At 40.5% G+C, this 22096-nt stretch overlaps 1 protein-coding gene across 8 annotated transcripts in view; it reads left to right on the top strand.

The window, feature by feature from the left end:
- The window catches only part of NCKAP5 (NCK associated protein 5), a 976754-nt gene that overhangs the window by 857610 nt on the left and 97048 nt on the right, over window positions 1–22096 (top strand). For all 8 annotated transcript variants that reach the window (XM_032250728.1, XM_032250729.1, XM_032250731.1 and 5 more), the window contains 4 exons: window positions 959–1141; window positions 5939–9693; window positions 10399–10576; window positions 17387–17465. In XM_032250728.1, the coding sequence (XP_032106619.1) occupies window positions 959–1141; window positions 5939–9693; window positions 10399–10576; window positions 17387–17465 (4195 nt within the window). The remainder of the gene's footprint in view (window positions 1–958; window positions 1142–5938; window positions 9694–10398; window positions 10577–17386; window positions 17466–22096) is intronic.

Here is a 22096-nt window from a genome sequence, read left to right as displayed (position 1 = left end):
GAAATCTCAGAGAGCTGCACCCTCTAAAAAGAGAACATGAAAGTCCATGGAAGTCAGAGTCTTCCTTGCTCAGTGCATGCTTAGTGGCAGTGGGTAGCCCAGGATCCAGACCATTAGACTCACAGCCAGTTTGCATGCTCTTGAACCCTGTAGTCAGATATGACTCTGTCTTTGTCCTTTTGTAGCATTAGAGTCAGGATTTGATACTGATCTGATATTCTCACCAGTATGGCTAGATAAAATAAGACCATCATTGTGGTACTTTTGCCTAATAATGATGGCAGCTTGTAATAATTGAGTACCTACTGTAGACCAGACACTGTGATGTGCTTCACAACTAGATCCTCATTTAGTCCTTGCAATAACCCTATAAGATAAGCAATAGTATCGTGATTTTCTTTGAAAATAAAAATGTGGCTGTAGGAGAGTAAATAGTTTCCCCATAGCCATACAGTTAGTAAGAGGCAGAGCCAAGATTTGAGCCTATGATTTGTCTGACTCCAAAGTCTGCTTCTAACTATGATGCCATACTACACGGACAATCCCCAGCTGAGGGTGGTTTGACAGGATTTTTCAACTTTATGAGGAAGGCAGAATACACATTCAGTACACACTGTGCTATGAACACGCATACAACCATTCTGATGTTCACTTTCAGCACAGTATTCAATTAATTACATGACATATTCAACAGTTTATTATAAAATAGGCTTTGTGTTAGAGGATTTTGCCCAAGTGTAGGCTAATGTGAGTGTAGGCTGGGCTGAGCTGTGATGTTCTGTGGGATATGTGTATTGAGTACATTTTCAGCTGACTTTCCAACTACCATGGGTTTATCGAATGTACCCCTGACATAAGGTGAAGAGCATCTGTATTCCCACTTACCTCACATAAGGCTCTGTCGATATTTACTCTCCTCTGACCTGAGCCCTTGCTCAGAGCTGTCCTGCTTTTTCAGGAACACCAACTGAATACAAAATCGGCCTTGAAATGCCCTGGCTTGGGGACTGTCATCCCTGGTCACCTCTGTCCTCGAAACAGCTACAGCAGCAGCAGCGAACTGTCTCTTTCAAGCACCTGCAGCGAGTACTCCAGTGGCTCCTCCTACACGTGGCACGATGGGAAGAACCTCAGGAAAAGGGTGAGGCCTCCTTTCAAGGTACAAGGGCATCAAGCTGAACTAGAAAAGGATCCTCTTCTTATAGGATTTGGTCATGGAGGTGGAGGGCGGTTGGGAAGGTAAGAAGGAAAACAGCAGGGTGCAGTGACTCACGCCTGTAATCCCAGCACTTTGAGAGGCCAAGGTGGGCAGATCACGAGGTCAAGAGATCAAGACCATCCTGGCCAACATGGTGAAACCCCGTCTCTACTGAAAAAAACAAAAATTAGCTGGGTGTGGTGGTACGCACCTGTAATCCCAGCTACTAGGGAGGCTGAGGCAAGAGGATCACTTGAACCCAGGAGGCGGAGTGAGCCAAGATTGCACCACTGCAATCCAGCCTGGTGACACAGCGAGACTCCATCTCAGAAAAAAAGAAAAGGAAACCACCATTTGCTGAGTACCTGCTCATATATTACAATGACCTCCTTTCATCCATGCCATAGCCTCATAAAACACTATTTGAATATAAATTGGAGGGCAGCGTGATGAGATGACTAAGACCACAACTTCAGTGTAGGTAGGCATATTTCTACTTATATAAATACCAAGAGTTCCTTTATCAGGATTTTATTTATTTATTTATTTATTTATGAGACAAAGCCTCACACTGTCTCCTGGGCTGGAGTGCAATGGCACGATCTTGGCTCACTGCAACCTCCGCCTCCCAGGTTGACATGATTCTCCTGCTTCAGCCTCCTGACTAGCTGGGGTTACAGGCCCATACCACGACACCTGGCTAATATTTTGTATTTTTAGTAGAGACAGGGTTTCACTATATTGGCCAGACTGGTCTCAAGCTCCTGACCTCGTGATCCTCCCGCCTCGGCTCCCAAAGTGCTGGGATTACAGGCGTGAGCCACCGCACCTGGCCCACGGGGATTTTTAACAATTACTACTAGTAGATTGATCCCATCTGCACAGTGGGCTTACACAGCTGGAGATTCCTTCATGCTTTGAGTGGACTTCTCTGTACACTGATGTAAGGGAAATATGTGAAATAGCTGTTTTATCCATTCCCTAATGTTGGAGAAAAGGAAAGAGCACACAAGAATAGAAACCCTAGATCAGAATATTTGGAGGTCATTTTTCTACCATTTGTATAAATTTAGTTCATGGTTTTAGCAGTGTAGAAACCAAGAAAAATCCAGAACTCCCAGGAGATATTGATGAGGGAATAGCTTTGTCGTCCTCTGAACAAGAACTCAGAAGAAGATTTCAAGTTTGCATTTAGGGCTTATTCCCTTGGACTCAGGCTTCCAATGCAAAGTACAGAGCGTGCCGCATTATCAAAATTGTTCCCTCTAAGGAGCTGTTAGGCGCTCTGAATAATGAGCACTCAGGGCCTAGTTCGGAACAGACTGTAAAGATGGTCAGGGATGTTTCCTCACGTTGTGAATATCACTGGCTCCCAGGGCCCCTCCCTCTGCTGTTTTCACTCTCACACCTCTTTGTCTCTCTCCCTCTCAAAGCCTTTTCACTTTCTTTCATTTTTTGGCTGGAATTCTTCCAATTACAGTAGTTTTTAATGTCCTAAGGCAATCTCTCCCCTGAATGAGCAGAAAGAAGGTTCTTAAGGCAGGCGCTTCATGGACACTCAGGTGGCTCTTCTCTGGATCCTTAATAAGGCTCTGGCATAGTCATGGAGTACCTATCACATCTCACAGTGAACAGTCTTGTTTCTCAGGGACCTCGCAACCCAGACCCAGATTCATGAAGACATTTGAAATGTGTGTTACTGAAGAAACTCCTGCAGTTCCTTACCTTGTGCTGGTACTCGCATAGTATTAACTTACATAATTAACTTGTAGCATATGAATTTGAATATTAACTCATATAACAATATGTGATTGATTGCACTTTTTGAGCTCACAAATATGTTTTTTTAAATACTTGTGTAGAAACAGAAAGGAAGCCTGCATGAAATGCACTAGCCTGCCCTACTGAGGAATTCAGCTCTAATTGATGAGAAATTACCATACGCAGCACAGCCTTTTAAGGACTTCAGGAACATTAGATCATGTAATGCTCCCAATCGCCTATTAAACAGGCTCTCCTATTCTCCCCATTTCACAGAAGAGGACACTGAGGTGCTAAGAAGTTAAGTGACTGGCCCAAGATCCCACAGGCAGTACATGGCAGAGCCTGGCAGTAGGTTCCAGAACCCACACTCTTAATTGTTCTGTTATACTGGCCTTGTTGAATCAGCCTCAAACATGGAAAGGTTGCTTTAGTTATTGAGATCAATTTGCTCCCATTAAAACTAAGAACACCCTTTAGAAAAAAGAAATTATAAGACTCTTGTCCAGGTAAGAAATAGGACTATGGGCATTAAACACAGGCCTGCACCTCAGCAGTAGCGTCTTTTAGCCAACCACACTGCTTCCTGAGAGCAACTCTCTTCCACCTTCTGCAGCAAAGGAGAGATCTGCGTGTGAGAAATGCCAGCCCTTCCCCACCATCACTCCCACAGGGCCTTCATGCCTCTCCTACCCCCAAGCATCAAGACTGGTCCAGACTTTTCTCCAGTTATTAAATGCTATAACTTCCTATGTAGGACTGAAGGAGAAATGTAACTAATCTCATTGGGCAGAGAGCCTGGGCCCTGGGAGGTTTGCAGCTGCTGACTCTGGGGCAAGTCACAATGCAGCACAGGACAAGCTCCAGAAAGGCAGAAAGGAGGCTGAGCATGTCTTCTTGAGGGTCAGACAGATCTACCTTTTTCAAGCTCTTGTGAGGAACTTTGGCCTGGCTTCTCTTATTTATTGTCAATATGACTATCAGAATCATGGAAATTCTTAGAAACTCACACTATGGCAGCTGCTCTCTGGTGGACCTGTAATACCCAGATTCATTAATGGGATTTCTTCTGATTTCTAAAGGAGTACAGGGAAGAGCAACTGGGGCAGCATCACCAAACAGCATCTACTGCCAGCAATTTCTGACAGTGGAGAATTTTCTAAAGAAAATTTATAATTTGATTTAAGAACAAATACATGTGTGCATTGTTGATAACGAGAATAATTTTCATGAAAATGTCTCCAATGTAAGCAAATGTTTACAGTGTACTAAAAAGCCCAGATTCAAATGGAAGTTTCTGACATTTTTTTTCAACCTCTACACGTAAGCGTGTGGGGAAAGGAGGAGACTGATGTAGCCAAAACTGGTATAGAGTGCACTTCTGAAACCCAGATCCTTTTCTTGAAGCTCTTTACCATTAATCATATAGCCTTCTTAAGAAGTCACTAGGTCAGCCCCCTATACTCTGTAAGTACCGTTTAAGAAATAGTGTGGGTAACCTGTGATCTCTATTATGACACTGACTAAGGTAGAGGCAAGAAAAGGGGCTGAGCTTGATTTAGTAGTATAGCATCGATTAGGAGTGCAGGCTCCAGAGCAAGACTGCCCAGGCAGTCATGTCCTCTCACAGCCACTTTTGAACTGAGTCGAAATTGACAGTGTTGTAGAAGGAGTCTCAGAAACCAGAGTTCAAACCTTTGCTCCAGCGCTTTCTGTGTGATCTCCAACAGACCCATCAATGAGTCTCTGAAGATGGAGTGCCTGTTATGAAGATGGAATGAAAGCACTCTAAACGGCTGGTATACAACAGGAGCTCAGTAAATGTTAGCACCCTTTTTTTTTTTTTTGCCCTTCCATTTCTTATTAGCAATACTATGAAAAAAATGTGAATATGTAGAGCACAGTCTTTTCTCTATGCCATTTCCCATATACTTTTCCAAAGCTGAGGCTGGCATTTGGGAAGGGTGACTGGCAGGAAATTGACCCTTCTAAATTTGGTAGGTGAATAATTATTATAAGATTCTAACAGCAAATGCCCAGCTGCTGTGTATCTGTGTCTGTGTGTGTGTGTGTGTGTCTGTGTGTGTGTGTCTGTGTGTCTGTGTGTGTGTGTGTCTGTGTGTGTGTCTGTGTGTGTGTGTCTGTGTGTATGTGTTTGTGTGTGTGTCTGTGTGTGTGTCTGTGTGTGTGTGTCTGTGTGAGTGTCTGTGTGTGTGTGTCTGTGTGCCTGTGTGTGTGTCTGTGTGTGTGTCTGTGTGTGTGTGTGTGTGTGTGGTAGCTTAAAATTTTCATAGATATCCATTGCCTACCAATAAAGTCATGAAGTCATAGAACTATCAAATGTGAGTATGAAGATATGGACTAATTTACCTTTCCAGCTTTACCCTCTGTACCTCTTGTAGACACTCGACAATAAGGCCATATCATCTTTTAGTCATTACTTCAATGTACCTTGAATGTCCCTTCTGACTTAGGTCTTTGTCCATCCCATTTCTCCCACCTGGAAATCATTTCCCCCACTTTAACCTAAGGCAAACCTGTCTGTCTTTCAAGAGCCAGGTAAGTTTAAAAGAAAATATATATATACCTTTTCTATATGCCTTCCTCCAAATAGACCTGTCTGTGGCCTCCCTCCTCTGAATCTCCAGAGTACCTACGACATTTGCACTTCTTGTTTTCTCCCTCGACATACAGTTAGTTATGGCCAGTTTCCTCTCCCCTGCTGGGATCTCTGCTCCATGAAGACAGGGTCTTTACCTTCTATTTCTTTAGATTACTGTGCTGCTTAGCACAGGACCTGGCAAAATCAATGTTTGCTGCACAGTTTGTGAATAAATTAATTAGCTAATTAATGTAGGCATTTATATGTAAATACTTATCAACCACTAGTACAAATTAAGTCCCATGATGGACTTTTCCTTTTATATATTTGTGATCTACGTGGTTCAATCATTTCTGATGTCTACTTTTCTTTCCTAGCAATCATCACAAAACTGGGATAAAAGGCTAAGTATTGATTCTTCGCTCCCAAGTGGCTTTGCTAGTCCTACAAATGAACTACCTCCAACTCGTATCAAGGAAAGCCACATTTTGGAAGGGCTAAGAAAGCTACAGAAGCGAAAAGTGTTACTTGAACCCCCATCATTGATAACCAAATGGGGTTATAAAGACTGCATGAACTCGAATGAAGGAATATATTCTCCAGGAATTAAAAGTAGCAGCCTCAAGGAGTATCCCCCCTGCAAAGCAGCTGACCCAGGGAGCCCCTGCAAGGAGCCCCACAAGACATTTGTTTATGATCTAGATTCCCACGATGATGCAGATGATGACTCCTCCACCTTAGCGTTGCTCCAAGCGGTTCCAAACCAGAGCTACAGGCCACATGGCAGTAAATTAACCCACAGTGTTTCTGACAGTCTGTTTGGCTGGGAGATGAATAGAAAACACTTTCTGGAAGGCACACCCTCAGTTTATCCCAGGGAAAGGCCTGAAAAGCTGACAAGTTGTGCCAGCAGCTGTCCTTCGGAGAGGAAGCTGTGCCCAAGTGTGCAGGTGCCTCAGGTACAGAGGGAACCACAAGGCCACGGCCGCCTGGCTCTCCACATCCAGCTTTCAGACACTGAAGATAATGAAATGCTCGATGAGCTGCACATAGAGAGCAGCGATGAGAAAAGTCCTTCAGATGTGTCATTGGCTGCTGACACCGATAAGTCCATGGAGAACCTGGATGTCCTTGTGGGGTTTGGAAAATCTCTATTTGAGTCTCCTGATGAGGAGGAAAAACAAGTGCCCATCCCTTCAGAGACTAGGCCAAAGACGTTTAGTTTCATTAAGCAGCAAAGAGTTGTAAAAAGGACTTCCTCAGAAGAATGTATTACTGTGATATTTGATGCGGAAGATGGTGAGCCCATTGAATTTAGCTCTCACCAGACTGGAGTTGTCACTGTTACCAGAAAGGAAATTTCCATCAATTCAGCTCCTACTGGACCCAAGGCAGAACGTACTGAACTTTTACCTCAGGGAATTGCTTGTTTACAGCCAGGAGCTGCTGCAAGAGACTATACTTTCTTAAAAAGGTCTGAAGAAGACACTGAGAAAAACATTCCAAAAGATCATGTAGACAATGTTTCCAGGGTGTCCACTGAATCTTTCAGCTCCAGGACAGTGACACAAAGTTCTCAGCAGCAAAAGCTGGTCAAACCAACGCACACTGTATCATGCCAGAGTCACTCCAGGTCTTCGGCCCCCGTGGGCATCTATCAAAAGCAAAATCTGACAAAAATACCTGCCAGGGGCAAGTCTTCACTTCAGAAATCAAAATTAATGGAACCTGAGGCCACCGCACTACTCCCCTCATCTGGCCTGGTGACTCTTGAAAAACCACCAGCCTTAGCACCTGGGAAACTCACACGGTTCATGAAGACTGAGACCCCAGGGCCCCTCTTTGAATTACGACCAGATCCACACATTCCAAAACATCCCACCCAACTTCCGCACAGCTCCAGAATGCCCAGCAGGAGGGACTGGGTCCAGTGCCCCAAGACTCCAGGGTCACGGTCAAGGCCTGACATTGAGTCTAATGACAGTGGAGAGCCCCCGACGAGGGACGAGCACTGTGGCTCTGGGCTCAAGGCAGGGGCGAAATCCCCTTCTCCTCCGCCCCCTCCAGGCAGGTCCGTCTCCCTGCTGGCCAGACCCAGCTATGACTATTCACCAGCGCCTTCATCCACAAAGTCTGAAACCAAGCTCCCCAGTGAAATAGCAAGGACCCCATTCAAATCCCCTCTGCTGAAAGGAACCTCTGCTCCAGTTATTTCGTCTAATCAGGCCACAGCAGAAGTGCAGAGGAAGAAACCTTCTGTGGCTTTCAAAAAGCCTGTCTTCACTCACCCTATGCCCTCCCCAGAAGCCGTAATTCAAACCAGATGCCCTGCTCATGCCCCCTCCAGCTCCTTCACCGTAATGGCCCTGGGGCCTCCAAAAGTCTCTCCAAAGAGAGGTGTCCCCAAAACCTCTCCTCGTCAAACACTTGGGACCCCACAGATGGATGCAGGATTACAGACTCCCAGGAATTCTCCTTCAACCCATGAGCCACTGGAAATAACATCCTCCAAAAGTATATCTCCAGTGAGAAAAGGACAATTGAATGATAGAGCCTCTACATCCCCCAAGCCTTCCTTCTTAGGGGTAAATGAGTCACCATCATCTCAGGTCAGCAGTCCCTCATCGTCATCATCACCCTCCAAAAGCCATAACAGCTCTCATGGTTGTCAAAGTGCTCATGAGAAAGGACTGAAAACTCGCCTTCCAGTGGGACTCAAAGTTCTCATCAAGTCTCCCCAGCTGCTCAGGAAAAGTTCCACCGTGCCAGGGAAACACGAAAAAGACAGTTTAAATGAGGCCTCCAAAAGTTCTGTGGCTGTGAACAAGTCTAAGCCAGGCAACTCCAAGAATCCAGCAAGCGTGGAGACCACAGCAGGCGAAAGTAATGTGACCATGCCGGACTCACAGGCACAGGACAGTTTAGCTGAGGGGCTTCCCCTGGAAACAGCACTACAAGAGTCATTGGAAAGTAGCATCCCTGGGAGTGATGGAAGGGACAGGGTAGATAATAGATCCATGAAAAGATCCCTTTCCTCTAGCAAACCACACCTAAAACCAGCTCTAGGCATGAATGGTGCCAAGGCCCGTAGCCAGAGCTTCAGCACACACTCAGGAGACAAGCCTTCCACGCCCCCCATGGAAGGGTCAGGCAAAGTCCGAACTCAGATCATTACCAATACTGCTGAGAGAGGCAATTCTCTTACCCGGCAGAACTCTTCCACAGAAAGCTCTCCCAACAAGGTCCCTTCTGCTCCCATGTCGGAGAGCCTCCCCAGTGCTGGGAGGCCCTTGGGGCACCCCTCCTCCAGGCAGGGCTCCTTGGGGAGCTCCGGCAGCTCTACCAGTCAGCATGGGAGCCCAAGCAAGTTGCCTTTGAGGGTCCTTCCAAAGACCGAAGGACTCCTCACCCCACTTGGAAAGGAAGATCAGCAGGCCTACGCCCAAGGAGAGTGCCCCAGTGTGGCTGTACTTGGGGAACCAGACGGTGATTGCCACAGATGCCCACCCACCCCAGCAGCCTTCCCTGAAGCCCTGCAGATCCCAGGCAGGACCCAGCATCCAAGTACTTTTGAAACAAGCAGTATATCCAAGCTAGAAACTTCTGGAAGGCATCCAGATGCCTCTGCAACCGTGACTGATGCTGTGAATTCAGAAGCCCCCCTCTCACCCACAATCGAAGAAAAGGTCATGTTGTGCATTCAGGAAAATGTGGAAAAGGGCCAAGTACAAATAAAGCCCACCTTTGTGGAAGCGAAGCAGAAGCCTGGGCCTTCTTTTGCCAGCTGGTTTGGTTTTCGGAAGAGTAGACTTCCAGCTCTCAGTAGCAGGAAAATGGATGTCTCCAAAACCAAAGTGGAAAAGAAAGATGCAAAAGTCTTGGGGTTTGGAAACAAGCAACTAAAATCAGAAAGAAAAAAAGAGAAAAAGAAGCCTGAACTACAGTGTGAGATAGAAAATGAGCTTATCAAGGACTCCAAGTCAGCAGATAATCCGGTCAGCGGTTTACAAAGCAAAAGTAATCGGAAAACACCACAAGACATTTACAGCCAACTGGAGTTTGAACCAAGGAAGAGACACAGCCCTGTTACATGTTCAACAAAAGACACCTTCATGACGGAACTCTTGAACAGGTAACTAACTGGAAAAGCAGGTAGCAATGTAGAGGGGTCCCTCCACCACCTTAAAGGGAGTGTTTGCTTCCTGTGCATTAAATGCCAGTCAAGCGTGTTTTTCATACAAGCAGAAATGAATAGTAGCAGTCTTTTGTACATTAGCCAGAATTTAAACAATGAAATAAAAGGTAGCAATAAAATGATAATTTAGTCCATGTTACTTTGTTAACCAAACCAATGGTCTTTGAAATTAAAGAATGGTAAGTTTTATTAGGGTTGATAGGAATTCAACCTACACTAGGAACTGTGACTGTACCCAGATGGCATGAAATGGAAGAAAATTACACATACGTTTTAAAGCATGTGGTTTTCATTGATTATACCTAGCAAACATATACTTGGAAACATTCCAGAAATAATTATACTTCTTACCCTCTTAAGCTAAAAATGTATTTAGTAATCACTCTTCAGTGGTTTTTATTTTGCCCCTCTCCACAAGTAATTATAAAAATAAAAAATACGTTATTATATTGTCAAATCTAAACTGACACACTACTAGAATATTTGAAGATTTGATAAAGGCCCGTGAGAAACACTTATCCTTCAAAGGTTTAAAGACAAAGAGCTACAAGGAGGTTACTTTAAATATTAAAAGATTGGGAAAAGGAGAGTGATTGAAGAAGAACAAGGTAACTTATCAGAGGAATCACTTTCTACCTGCAGAGTTGATAAGAAAGCAGCTCCACAGACAGAAAGTGGATCAAGTAATGCTTCCTGCAGGAATGTGTTAAAGGGCAGTTCTCAGGGTTCCTGTCTCACCGGCAGCTCTATCAACACTCAAGGAAATCACAAGAAAAACATGAAAATCAAAGCCGATATGGAAGTATCAGAAGATTCCCTGGTAAGTGCTCTACCATCCTGGTATCAAGTGCTTCAATCTGAGATGTTCTGGCTGAGCTCTTTCTACCGTTTGCTAATGAAAATGTGTGGGTAAGAGATTGCAGTGGGGGGAAAGAAAAGGTCAGTGAAAAAGGTTTTCTAAAAAGAGAGAGAAATCCTGGTGACAATTGCAGCAGAGAGCTAGCAGCTGGACCTTGAGTGGGCCTGGCTCTCAGGAAATGCCACTTTTCCCAGCTGTTTTCAGGACGATGAGGATAATCGCAATGAGTCCAGACAAATGATGCTACCAGCATCATCTTCAAATTATACCATTGGGCTGGAAGTTTGTTTTGATGATTATTTCTAATATCACCAGCAAGCAAAAAGGAACGAATGTGATTTTAAAAATAAAAGTGCTAGACAATTTAAGAGAGTATTGCCTGTGGTGATGATTTGATTTAAGCATTGTTCATGTTTTATGGGAGTTGTATGTACCAATTCATGCAACTTAGACAGAGGCGGTTAAGGCTAAGAAATCTTTTTTGGAACTTGGCTTCCTATCATTTAGACTATTGTGAGGTTCAGAACTCAGGGAATAGACTTCTTTTTAAAAATTAAAAAATAAATGAAGGAGTATTTTTATATTTTCCTGGGGTGTACTAGTTTCAGTTAATATTTTTGTTTTAAAATTACCTTAAATTACATTTATTCTCCTTACATTCTTTACGTACTTGTATAAATGATTTGATAGTATTCATTGTTCCTTTTGGTAAACATTGTTCCTTTTCAGAGCAGCTAAACACACAAAAAAATCTCTTTATGGAATTACTATATCCATATTTTTTTTGTACTCTCATAAAGAGATTATAAAAATATAGTACATGCTACCATTTTCTGAGGGAAAACTTTAAATATGAGGTAATGATGCATTATTTTCTGGAGTCATTCGAGAGAAGAGATTTTAAAGTGACCATAGTTGACATTATTAGTTATTAATTATTAGCTCTAAACCTTATTGAGGTTTAGAGTTCCTTCGAGTTTTGTATACTTTAATTTGAGAGAAACAGATGATTAATTTTTTTTATTCAAATAGCTCTTGACTTTACAGAGCCGTAAGGTCTTTTTTTAATAAACTCTCCAAAATTATATGCAGATTATGTTCAGTGCAAACTTTCTTTTTGTCTTTCCCCCACACCATTTCTTCTCTTGGCTTCCATGATATCATCCCTACTTTGAAAACATAGATGTCTCCTGCATTATAAAACCACAAATTATAAGCGTATCTAAGGCTGCCCTTGTAGTGTCACTGAAAGGAAAAGGAGAGAATGAATGTGTGAAAATGTGCAATATGCTGGAAATTCAATCCAGCTGATGGAAAACTTTGATAGCCTGGCAGAGCCCCTTATCAGAGGCACTCAATTTAACTATGCCCCATTTAATATGGTCCTGACAGCTTAGGGTATATCTTCACTGCACAGAAGTACTAAAAAAACAAAAAGACTCTGCATTTGGCTTCCACAATTTCATTTTTATTTTCTTATTACTTCCTAATGCTAAAGTTATTTGCCATGCTTTTCCTCTCTTATCTGCAGTCTTTCACAGGGTCCTTTGGTCTTTCCAGAATATCTGCAAGAAACACTCTTATTATTTTCTGTGAAATACAAAAATTCCCTAACGACCCCACATATACGTAATCAATAGAGCTATGGTAATTTTTCTAGTTAGCTCCAAGACAAATTAGTCATGCTGAGAAGCTTTTCCATGCAGAGAAATGTTATTAACCTGGATAGTTGACCAACTAGTCATTTTTTAAAATCTAAAATGCAATGCTTTTTGTTTCATCTCTATAATCATCAGCATGGATTGGGCTAAAATTACTAATTTCAGAAAGGACATTACTATAGACTCCTTTGGGACTAGTACAAAAATAGGAGTGAAAACTCATTTATTATATGTTACTGGCCTATATAGGAAGGAGATTAGATGCAAAACGAAATGTATTGTAACCCCACAGCACGTTGATGTGAATACCCATGAACCTTTTAAAATTCAGAGTTGAAGGGAATTTCCCCCTACTAGGGCTCAAGGTAAATTTGCTGTCTGCTTATTTTAAAGTGTGTTGCAAAGAATTTTTTTCATAGCAGTTTTTTTTTTGATGAAAACAATGTCTATATGCAATGCATTACGTTACGCTTTTATCTGAATAAAACCACTGTTGAAAAACCTGATGACATGCTATACCACCATCTCTTGTTCTTTGCAAACTAAGATGATATATAGTTATGAGAGTCGTAAGGCATTTTTAGTATTCAAATATATAGTGATAGTAGAAAGATTATTTTCATACATATAACAAATCCACATGTGTAGCGAGCCTCCACTTAGTTCACTAGTAACTGCGTATTCATTTTTCGTATTGCTAGAAACATTCTAAAATATGTTTAAAAGTCCCATTAATGTTTTGCTGAATTTCTCATTTCAGAGTCTCAGAGTCTTAGATGGCCCCATTTCTGCCATCATTTATAAGCCACTGAGCTCTAATTTTGTGTAATTTAGACAAGGGCCATGTTATTTGGTACTTTTATTTAAATTATATAAAATCATTATAAAATAGGGAACAGGTATCTCAGAAAGATTGCTTGGTATTAAGTGAATAAGTCAGAAAGAGGTACACTATGCTACTCCATGTTGTAAGTTCTTCCTTCCTGTGAATTTAGATAATTTTCTGAAATGAAAGATTTCAAAGAAAGACATCTCTAGGCTCCTATTTAACTATCACTGGACAAAAATAAAAATCGTTAACAAAATTAATGATATCATATACCTTCATCATGAACCATTTTAATATGACCATTTTAGAATGGGTATTTTAATTTAAATTATGGGTATTCTCCTCACCCAGTGTCACATAGTCTAAAAAAAAGATCATGTCTGCTAATAAAAAAGCATCAAATACTATCCCATTAGAATGGTACTGTGGTGATAAAACGGCAAAAAATAGTACAATAATTACACAAATTGTTATCATCTTATTAAGTTCCGCGAAATGTTATAATTTTAACATCCTTAATTGAACAGTTCTGTTCTAAATGGTATTTTGATGCTAATAAGAAGCATGCATATTTTGCCCTCCGCCTGCAAAGTTTCTAAATGACTAATTTTTCCAAAGGTTATGCCTTCCAGGAGTTTTCTCTCCCAGGATTATTTCCTGTCTCACTTAGATTCACTATGTTCTTTTCCTGTTCGAATGAGCTTTGACATCAAAATGTTGGTTTCCTGGGAAGCTGTTAGTGTTAGGATGATTCAGAGAAGGAATATGTATGGAACTCCAAATGAAGGATGTTCTAAAAATTGGGCTTAATGATGAAATTATATCAATGATGAATTATTTTCTCCCCTTTTCCTCCTGTATCTCTTGTAAGCACATTTGTTCCTGGCCTTCCTAGGAAGAGGGGTTAATAAAATAGGGGTACAGTGATATTTAATTGTTGCCTGTTATAGACTGGTGTTTGGAGTAGTTCCCGAATAGAACTGCAGAGCCCCACAAGATGAACAAGAGTTAGGGATGAATCATTAGAAGACAACCAAAGCACTGGCAACTAACTTAAACCCAAAACAGCCCGTAGTTGCTGCTTGTGAGTAAGCTTCTACTTTTTATCAAATGGGACGTAACTGACATGAACTTGTTTCTGTTCCTTGGGCAGCAGAAATTACTGAGACATTTCTAAATTTCTAACCATTAGTCTTTTCTGAGCCAAATGCTTGCCAGACTTCTTGTTTTTTTGTCTACCCCCATTCTTTGCAGTGCTTTCCCACATGGAGGCTTTCCCACTTGTGCCTATTTTTGGCAAATACTTGACCTGGCAAATTCCTCCCCTTACTCCCAGGAAAGCTCCCACAACTTTCCACCAACATCCAGCTCCTATGGGATCAAGAATGAAAATTAATTTAAATTTTATCCTATGAAAAATATAATTAGCAAGTGGAATCTGCTGCCAAAATAAATTATGTCCTTCATTTGCATAGGCAAATAGATTTTTTAAAATTACTCACCACTTTGCATTGAAATCTATTTGTATAGATAATTAGAACTGACACATATGTCACTCTAAAGCACTCCCCTACTTTCCGTTTTTTTGCTGCTTCTTCATCCATCCCCTTCAAGTTCACAATTTCCCCCTCATGAGTCATCAGTCCCTCATGGGTCATCCAGCGCAGGAGAGCTGAAAGAGCCAGGGGCCTTGTTCACCATCCCAGTTCCTCTTATAAGTCCCAAGAGACCATGTTTAGCATTTGCTGTTAAGTACATAAAGCCCTGGAAAGGTTCTAGCAAGGGGCTGACAGGTAGAAATGGGCAGTAGCTTTTGTTTGCTTTCTTAAATACAATAATTAGAGGAAGGAGGTGGAGAAGGGCCACAGAAGGGGTAGGGAACAGAATGGAAGGAGAGCAGAAAATTACACACACACACAGAGAAAATGTTTACTACTCTTAAAATATAGTTTGTGGATACTTGGAATATTGCCTTCAAATCTAACTGGAAGACACTAAGAAAGTCAGGCTAGTTTTTTTGAAGGTCCGGAAAGGAGAGCTGTAACAGGACAAGACACTCTGAAAAATTGAATTATGGCAACGGATAGGAATCAGGAGTGCCTATTCGACAACGGAAATTCTGTGTGACTTTGAATAGATTATTAACCCTCTCTGGAGCCTCTTTTCCTTTATCTGTAAATAAAAACTTTATTCTAATTATTTGATTCTTTTGTTTAGAATTTCATAGGCTGACAGAAATGATGATTTATTCACAGTCCAACAGGTTTCAAGGGCACCCCTGCAAGTTTAAAATGTGTAAATTTAGAAAAACCCAAAGGAAATACTATTTTGCATTAACACATGGGGGAAATATGGAACATACTGTCATAAGAGGTGATATGAAACTGAAAATATGATTTCCTTGTTGTTTCTATAAAGAAGGAGAAAAGGCTCCCAATGGATTATTAATGGAAACTAAGGTGTTTGGGGGCTTTTGGGTCACCTTGTCACAAACAGATCCCTGAGCAAAGAGAACCTTGGAAGGCAAATAAGCAGTACTTTGGTCTTTTTCATACTCAGAGTGAGAGTGAGGTTCCTCTCTGCCATCTGTAAATATATACTGCTAGGAACACAGTCAGTTAATGAAGCCCTTTTTTCCTGCCTTCTTTCATTCTCTGACTTTCTTCCTGTGGAGTTTCTAAACAACAGGGAAATGCCCACAGATTAGACAGCTAAAGGGGAAAGAAAGTGATGAAGCATGGCCTCTTGATACTGAACCCTTAACGATCTCTCCTTGCCAGGGTTGAGTTAGCCGTCTCCATACTGTCTTGAGTTTGCCATCTCTGGCTATCAGCATGGTACAGATTAAGCACCAATTACATTCTAATATTGAAACTGCAGTCATAAAATGTAAATAATTGGTCTTATTCCATTAAGTATGAAAAATAGGAGGCAAAAGCAGAAAGTTAAATCCAGCTCAAGGTCAGTATGCAGCCATACAACTTTCACATTGTGAGTATAAAATAATAATTTATTGGCATTCAACTAAGCCCTGCAGTAAATCCACCGGCAATCTCTAATGTACGTGCCTAACGAGGGCACCCATTGCATTGCACATTATTATCATTGGCTGCTTGGTGACTGGCTGGAATGTATTTTAAAAGAGCTACATAGGATCATTCCCCCAAGTTGTCTTGATATTCAGGCCAAGTCTACACAGGCATATTCAAGTGGAAATTTGAGAATAACAAAGGTCCCCGCAGTAAACACAAATCTGGAGTAAGGTTGCTGTGTTTAAATCTCAGTGCCACCACTTCGACAATTACCTTCTCTGTTGCTCTGGGATAGGTCCCTATCTCTAAAATAAAGCTAACCATAGTACACGTCTCATAGCACTGTTGTAAGGATTTTAAGATCTTACTTGCGAACAGCACTTGCCACACAGTATGTAGGTGTTCACTGTTTTTATTGTGGTTGGTATTGCTGTTGATGCTCCTACTTCTCTTGCTACTGGATTGGGAAGTAGGGGACCTGGGCTTTCATGCCAGTGTTGCCACTTACTACATTTGTGCCAACTTTAAGGAAACTTTCTGGACATCAGGATTCTCATCTGTAAAATACTGAGACTTCATTAAATTCTGTATCGGTTCCGTTTGATGCTGCCCAATCAAGCGTCTGGGCCTTCCAACCGAAATATAAGGAGGAATGTTTTTGGCTTGAAAAAAATCTAGATAAATGACTCACTGCTCTAGTTCACTGATCATACATACATCATTGTCATCTCCTTTCATTATGGGAAGAATTTTTAAAAATCATCTTTTTAGTTACATTCCTGGAAAAAGCCAGGAGATCCACGTATATTTAAAGTATATATTTTTATTCTTATTAAAATCACTTGTAGTGGAAGTCACTGACTCTGGAGGAATTATACCTCCTTAGACTTGAATTTTTCCTAACTGCCCTGTGTTACTGATTTTATCAAGTATTAAAAAGCAAAGCTATTATCTCTAAAATTTTGTGTAGAATTAGATACCCTGTAAATTCTCTCCTTCAGAGATTAGATTATATGTCTGAAAATATGCTCTTATTAATTAAAACTTGTAACAAAGCCAAATGATGGAGTGGAGAAAAGTGGAATGAAAAATATATATGTATATGTATGTGCACATACACATGTATATACATGCAAACACACACATATGCCCACATATTTGTTATAGAATGTATCATTACTCTGTGGATTGCAAAAATATCTATTTAATAAAACGAATAAGAACTTGCAGCATTTTATTCTTCCTGCAGATAAAAGAGGGAAATGAAAACTTACAAGAGGATGAAGAAGATGCAGTTGCAGAGTCTGTATTTCAGAGTCACATCATAGGTAAAAATTCACATCTTCATACATCTTTTACTGAGACTTTTTCCACATGTAGCCTTCTTTCAGATATGGTACATTCCTAGAGACCATGTCTCATGCTTTGCTCTTTCAAGACTGAGTCTTAAATATTCATACATGGTTGCCATTATCTCCTTAGAAATTGGACACTACCATAAAATCAGTGGGTCAAAACAGTGCCGATGAGGAAAACATAGGTATTTGCAAAGGAATGCAAAGCAAACTGATGAGAAGTGAGTACTTGTCAATATGAAATGAAAGTGATACTGAGTAATCCAGTTTCTATAATTGTCTCAAGAACACCTAGTGCAAACAAATGTCTATTGTTTAGAGGTGTGGGTGGTGGCTTTCTAAAATAAAATATTTTATAAATTGAATGTTTTACACATAGTACCAAATATAGAATAAAAAAATATGGCTTTCCAAAACTCTCAACTCACTTTTTAAATCATTTCTGTTAAAACTCAGAATATAGATAGTCCTGTCTCTGAAATAAGTTCAGCTTGTCAGCATGTCTTAAAATTGTGCCCAGCACTGAAGGAACTCAAGTTCCCAGCACACAGGGACTTTGCTGACCTCTTTTCAGCAGCTGGGAGGTAACTAGTGATGGAGGAGTTGCCTTAGATTACCATCCTCCTCAAGAGGTGGAAGAAGTGACACCTTTAACTGCTCCAGGCCACCTTGGACACTTGAAGAATTGGTTGTCCCTCAGCCACTAAATATAGCCATGAATGTGAGCATGCTGATTATTTAGCTTTACACATGGCAGTGAGGCATCATGGAATCATTTCTGCAAGTCACATTTGGGTGTAGGAGATAGCACTGAATGCTGTGTTCCAGGACATGATGGCCCCACGGATTGCCAGTGTCTGGTAGAATCAGCATCCATTGCTCCCCTTCTTTCATTTGGAGCACCTTTAGCTGCCCACTCTCAGGATTCCACCACTTGGCACCACAATGGCACACTTTGTGGCTGATTTTCTAGCATACTCAGAGGTCTTGTGCCAACTATAATTTATAGTTTGCCTGAGAGGGTTGTTGTACCCCATGGCTTAATGAGACTGGCACGCCATTATTATTCTTTTCATTTGTAATTGGGAACACAAAAGTCTTAACAAATAGCTGAAAGAGTGTAGTCTGAATAAGATTATTATTCCAAAAAGACATCCTTTATTATAGTTGTCAATGTAAAATGCTTAAATTGGTATCAGTTCTGCATAGTTAGCTAATATTTGAGTTACATATTGTTTAACAGCCTTCAAACATGACGTTGTGCAAAGCCTGCTGAGTCATCATTTTTCCATAATGAGGTGTTCTTGGGCCTGTAAAATAATAAATATAAAGTCACAAGCTGAATTTTTTTCTAAGAGAACTACAGGAATCCCTTAAAGTATTTTTTCATAAGTACCAATTCTTTATATCTGTGGTATTTGGTGTGATAGCTACTGGCCACATGTGGCTGTTTCAATTTAAATTAATGAAACAAGATACAATTAAAAATTTACTCCCTCAATAACACTAGCCCCATTTTGAATGTTCAGTGCTCCTGTATTCTGTACAGTCACAGGCCACTTGGTGACAGAAATACGTTCTGAGAAATGTCGTTCAGCAATTTCAACATTGTGGGAATATCATGGAGTGTACTTACACAAACCTAGGAATGGCCTACTACACAGTTATTTTATATTGTATAGCTGTTGGTCCTAGACTGCAACCCTGTACAGCATGTTACTGTACTGAATATTGCAGGCAATTAAAACATAATAGTAAGTATTTGTATATCTACCCATAGCTAAACGTAGAAAAGATAAGGTTAAAATAATACTAGTGTGAAAGATAAAAGGAAATATACCTGTATAGGGCACTTAAGGAACTGGAGGTTGTTCTGGGAGGTTCAGTTAGTGAGTGGTGCGTGAATGTGAAGGCCCAGGACATCACCATATACTACTGTAGACTTCATAAACACGGTGCACTTAGGCCACACTAAATTTATTGAAAAAAATTTTTTCAAAATTAATTAACTTTGCCTTACTGTCATTTTTTTACTTTATAAACTTTTATTTTTTAACATTTTGACTCTGTTATCATACTTAGCTTAAAACAAACACATTGTACAGCTGTACAAAAATAAAGCCTTTCTTTATATCCTTATTCTTAAGTTTTTTTCTATTAAATTTTATTTTTTTACATTTTAATTTTTTTCTTAAAAACTAAGACACAAACACACATATTAGCTAGGCCTCCACAGGGTCAGAATCATCAATATCACTGTCTTCCACCTCCACATCTTTTCCCACTGGAAGATCTTCAGAAGCAATAACACACATAGGACTGTCATATCCTGTGATAACAATGTCTTCTGTTTACCTCCTGAAGAATTATTACAGCCTGGGGCTGTTTTACAGTTAACTCTTTTTTTTTTTTTAAATAAATGGAAGGGTACAGTGTAAACAGCAAAAAGTATAGTATAGTATAGTAGTAAATACGTAAACCAGTAATAGTTGCTTATTATCATTATCAAATATTCTATACTCTACATCATTGTATGTGCTAGATTTTTATAAGACTGTCAGCATATAGGTTTTTATACACCAGCATCACCACAAACATATGAGTAATGGGTTACACTATGACTACATAAAATGCTTAAATTGTTTAACTACAATGTCACTAGGGAATAGGAATTTTTCAGCTTCATTATAATCTTAAGGAACCATCATCGTGTATGCAGTTCATCGCTGACCAAAACATCATTTTGTGGTACATGAATGTATGTTCTATATCGTAAATAGATCACATATATTCCTTCATCACACAAACATGTGTTCTATGTGAATATGTTCTTCATCAGTGTTCTGTTGGATACTGCTGCGTCAGATTACTCTAATGGAAGTACATTGAACCATGCAGATAGCAGGAACCATGTTTATGATAGATAACTGACTTGGTATTCAGATCATTGCAGATGTATCTCTTCAAAGTGGTAGAGAACTATATGAATATGCTACTACTGGTGAAAAATAAATGACAGTGAAATAGCCTGACAATGCATTACATAAATAATAAAGTCAGTCATTTTACAGAATTAAAGGACTGGAGGAAGGCAAACATGGAAGAGGTGTGTAGCAGCTCAACAATGTTTTCAAAAGCCCTGGCTCATTGTATCTATTTACTTGGCCATGATTACCACGCTAGCTTTTTGTCCTCATGCTTGTGGACTTTGGTTGCAAATTGACTCCCACCACTCTAGTCATTTATATTTAAGACAAAAGTATAAGGAAGAGTAAAAACTTCGCTAAAGTTCCGCCATAGACTCCATCTCAGGGATCATTGGTGAGAAACGGATCATACAGCCAATTCTAGCTGCAAAGGATGCTGGGAAAGTTAACATGTTGTTTTCCAGCCTTTGTTGCATGAAGTAGCAGGGAGAAGAGGGTTGAGCCTGTCTCCCAGGCTAACCAGTCAATAGGTTCCCCACAGATCTAAAAAGTCCCTCCATGGTTTTTTTTTTTTTTTTTTTTTTTTGGGAGAGCGGGGACAGAGTCTCTTGTTGCCTAGGCTGAAGTGCAGAGAGGCAACCTCGACTCACTGCAACATCCACCTCCTAGGCTCAAGCTTCTCCTACTTCAGGCTCCTGAGTTGCTGGGACTACAGGTGCCCACCACCATGCCCAGCTAATTTTTGTGCTTTTTTAGTAGAGACAGGGTTTTGCCACATTAGTCAGGCTAGTCTCGAGCTCCTGACCTCAGGTAATCTGCCCCCTCGGCCTCCCAAAGTGCTGGGATTACAGGCATGAGCCACCACACCTGGCCAAAGTCCCTCCGTTTTAAGACTGTATGAGTTTCGACAAAGTCAAATGGCTGTTTTTCTTAATTCCTTAAGAATGGCTGAGAATATATATTTTTTACACCCTGATAATACTATTGTTCTTCATGTTGTCTAACCTAAGTATTGTCATATATTCTTGGAATATTTTATAACCATATTATGTTTCTAATAACAGCAACTGTGCAAATCTAAATGTGTTGTTCTTCTAACCAATATTAACTAACGTCTTTGACAAAGAACAATCAAGAAAATTGTGAATCTGAATGTTTCCATTTCTGTGATTAAGGGTAATCACGTTAGTTTAATCAAAATGTTATGAGTTGATTGCAAGATAAGACATTGTTAACTTGGCCAGGCACAGTGACTGATCTCTGTAATCCCAGTATTTTGGGATGCCAAGGCAGCAGAACTGCTTGAACTCAGGAGTTGAAGACCAGCCTGAGTAACATAGTGAGATCCCATCTCTACAAAAACTTTTTAAAAAGTTAGGTATGGTGGCAAGCGCCTGTAGTCTCAGCTGCTAGGGAGACTGAGGCAGGAGAACTGCTTGAGCCTGGGAGTCCAAGGGTGCAGTGAGTTATGATCATGCCACTGCACTCCAGCCCAGGTGACAGAGCAAGACTGATCCTTTAAAAAAGAAAAAAAAAGATATTGTTAACTAAACCTGCTCTATATTGAAATTCAAGATTCATGCTTAAGTAAAATAAAGCAACTACATTTTTTTTAAATTGCCCTCATAAATGTTAGACTAAACAAAGCAAATGGGTAGCCTAGCCTAATAGAAGTAT

This window comes from Sapajus apella, unplaced genomic scaffold (genome assembly GCF_009761245.1).
Source record: "Sapajus apella isolate SASKATOON/1434 unplaced genomic scaffold, GSC_monkey_1.0 scaffold72, whole genome shotgun sequence".
NCBI classification, from domain to species: domain Eukaryota; kingdom Metazoa; phylum Chordata; class Mammalia; order Primates; family Cebidae; genus Sapajus; species Sapajus apella.
This window is presented reverse-complemented; position numbering and strand designations above follow the sequence as displayed.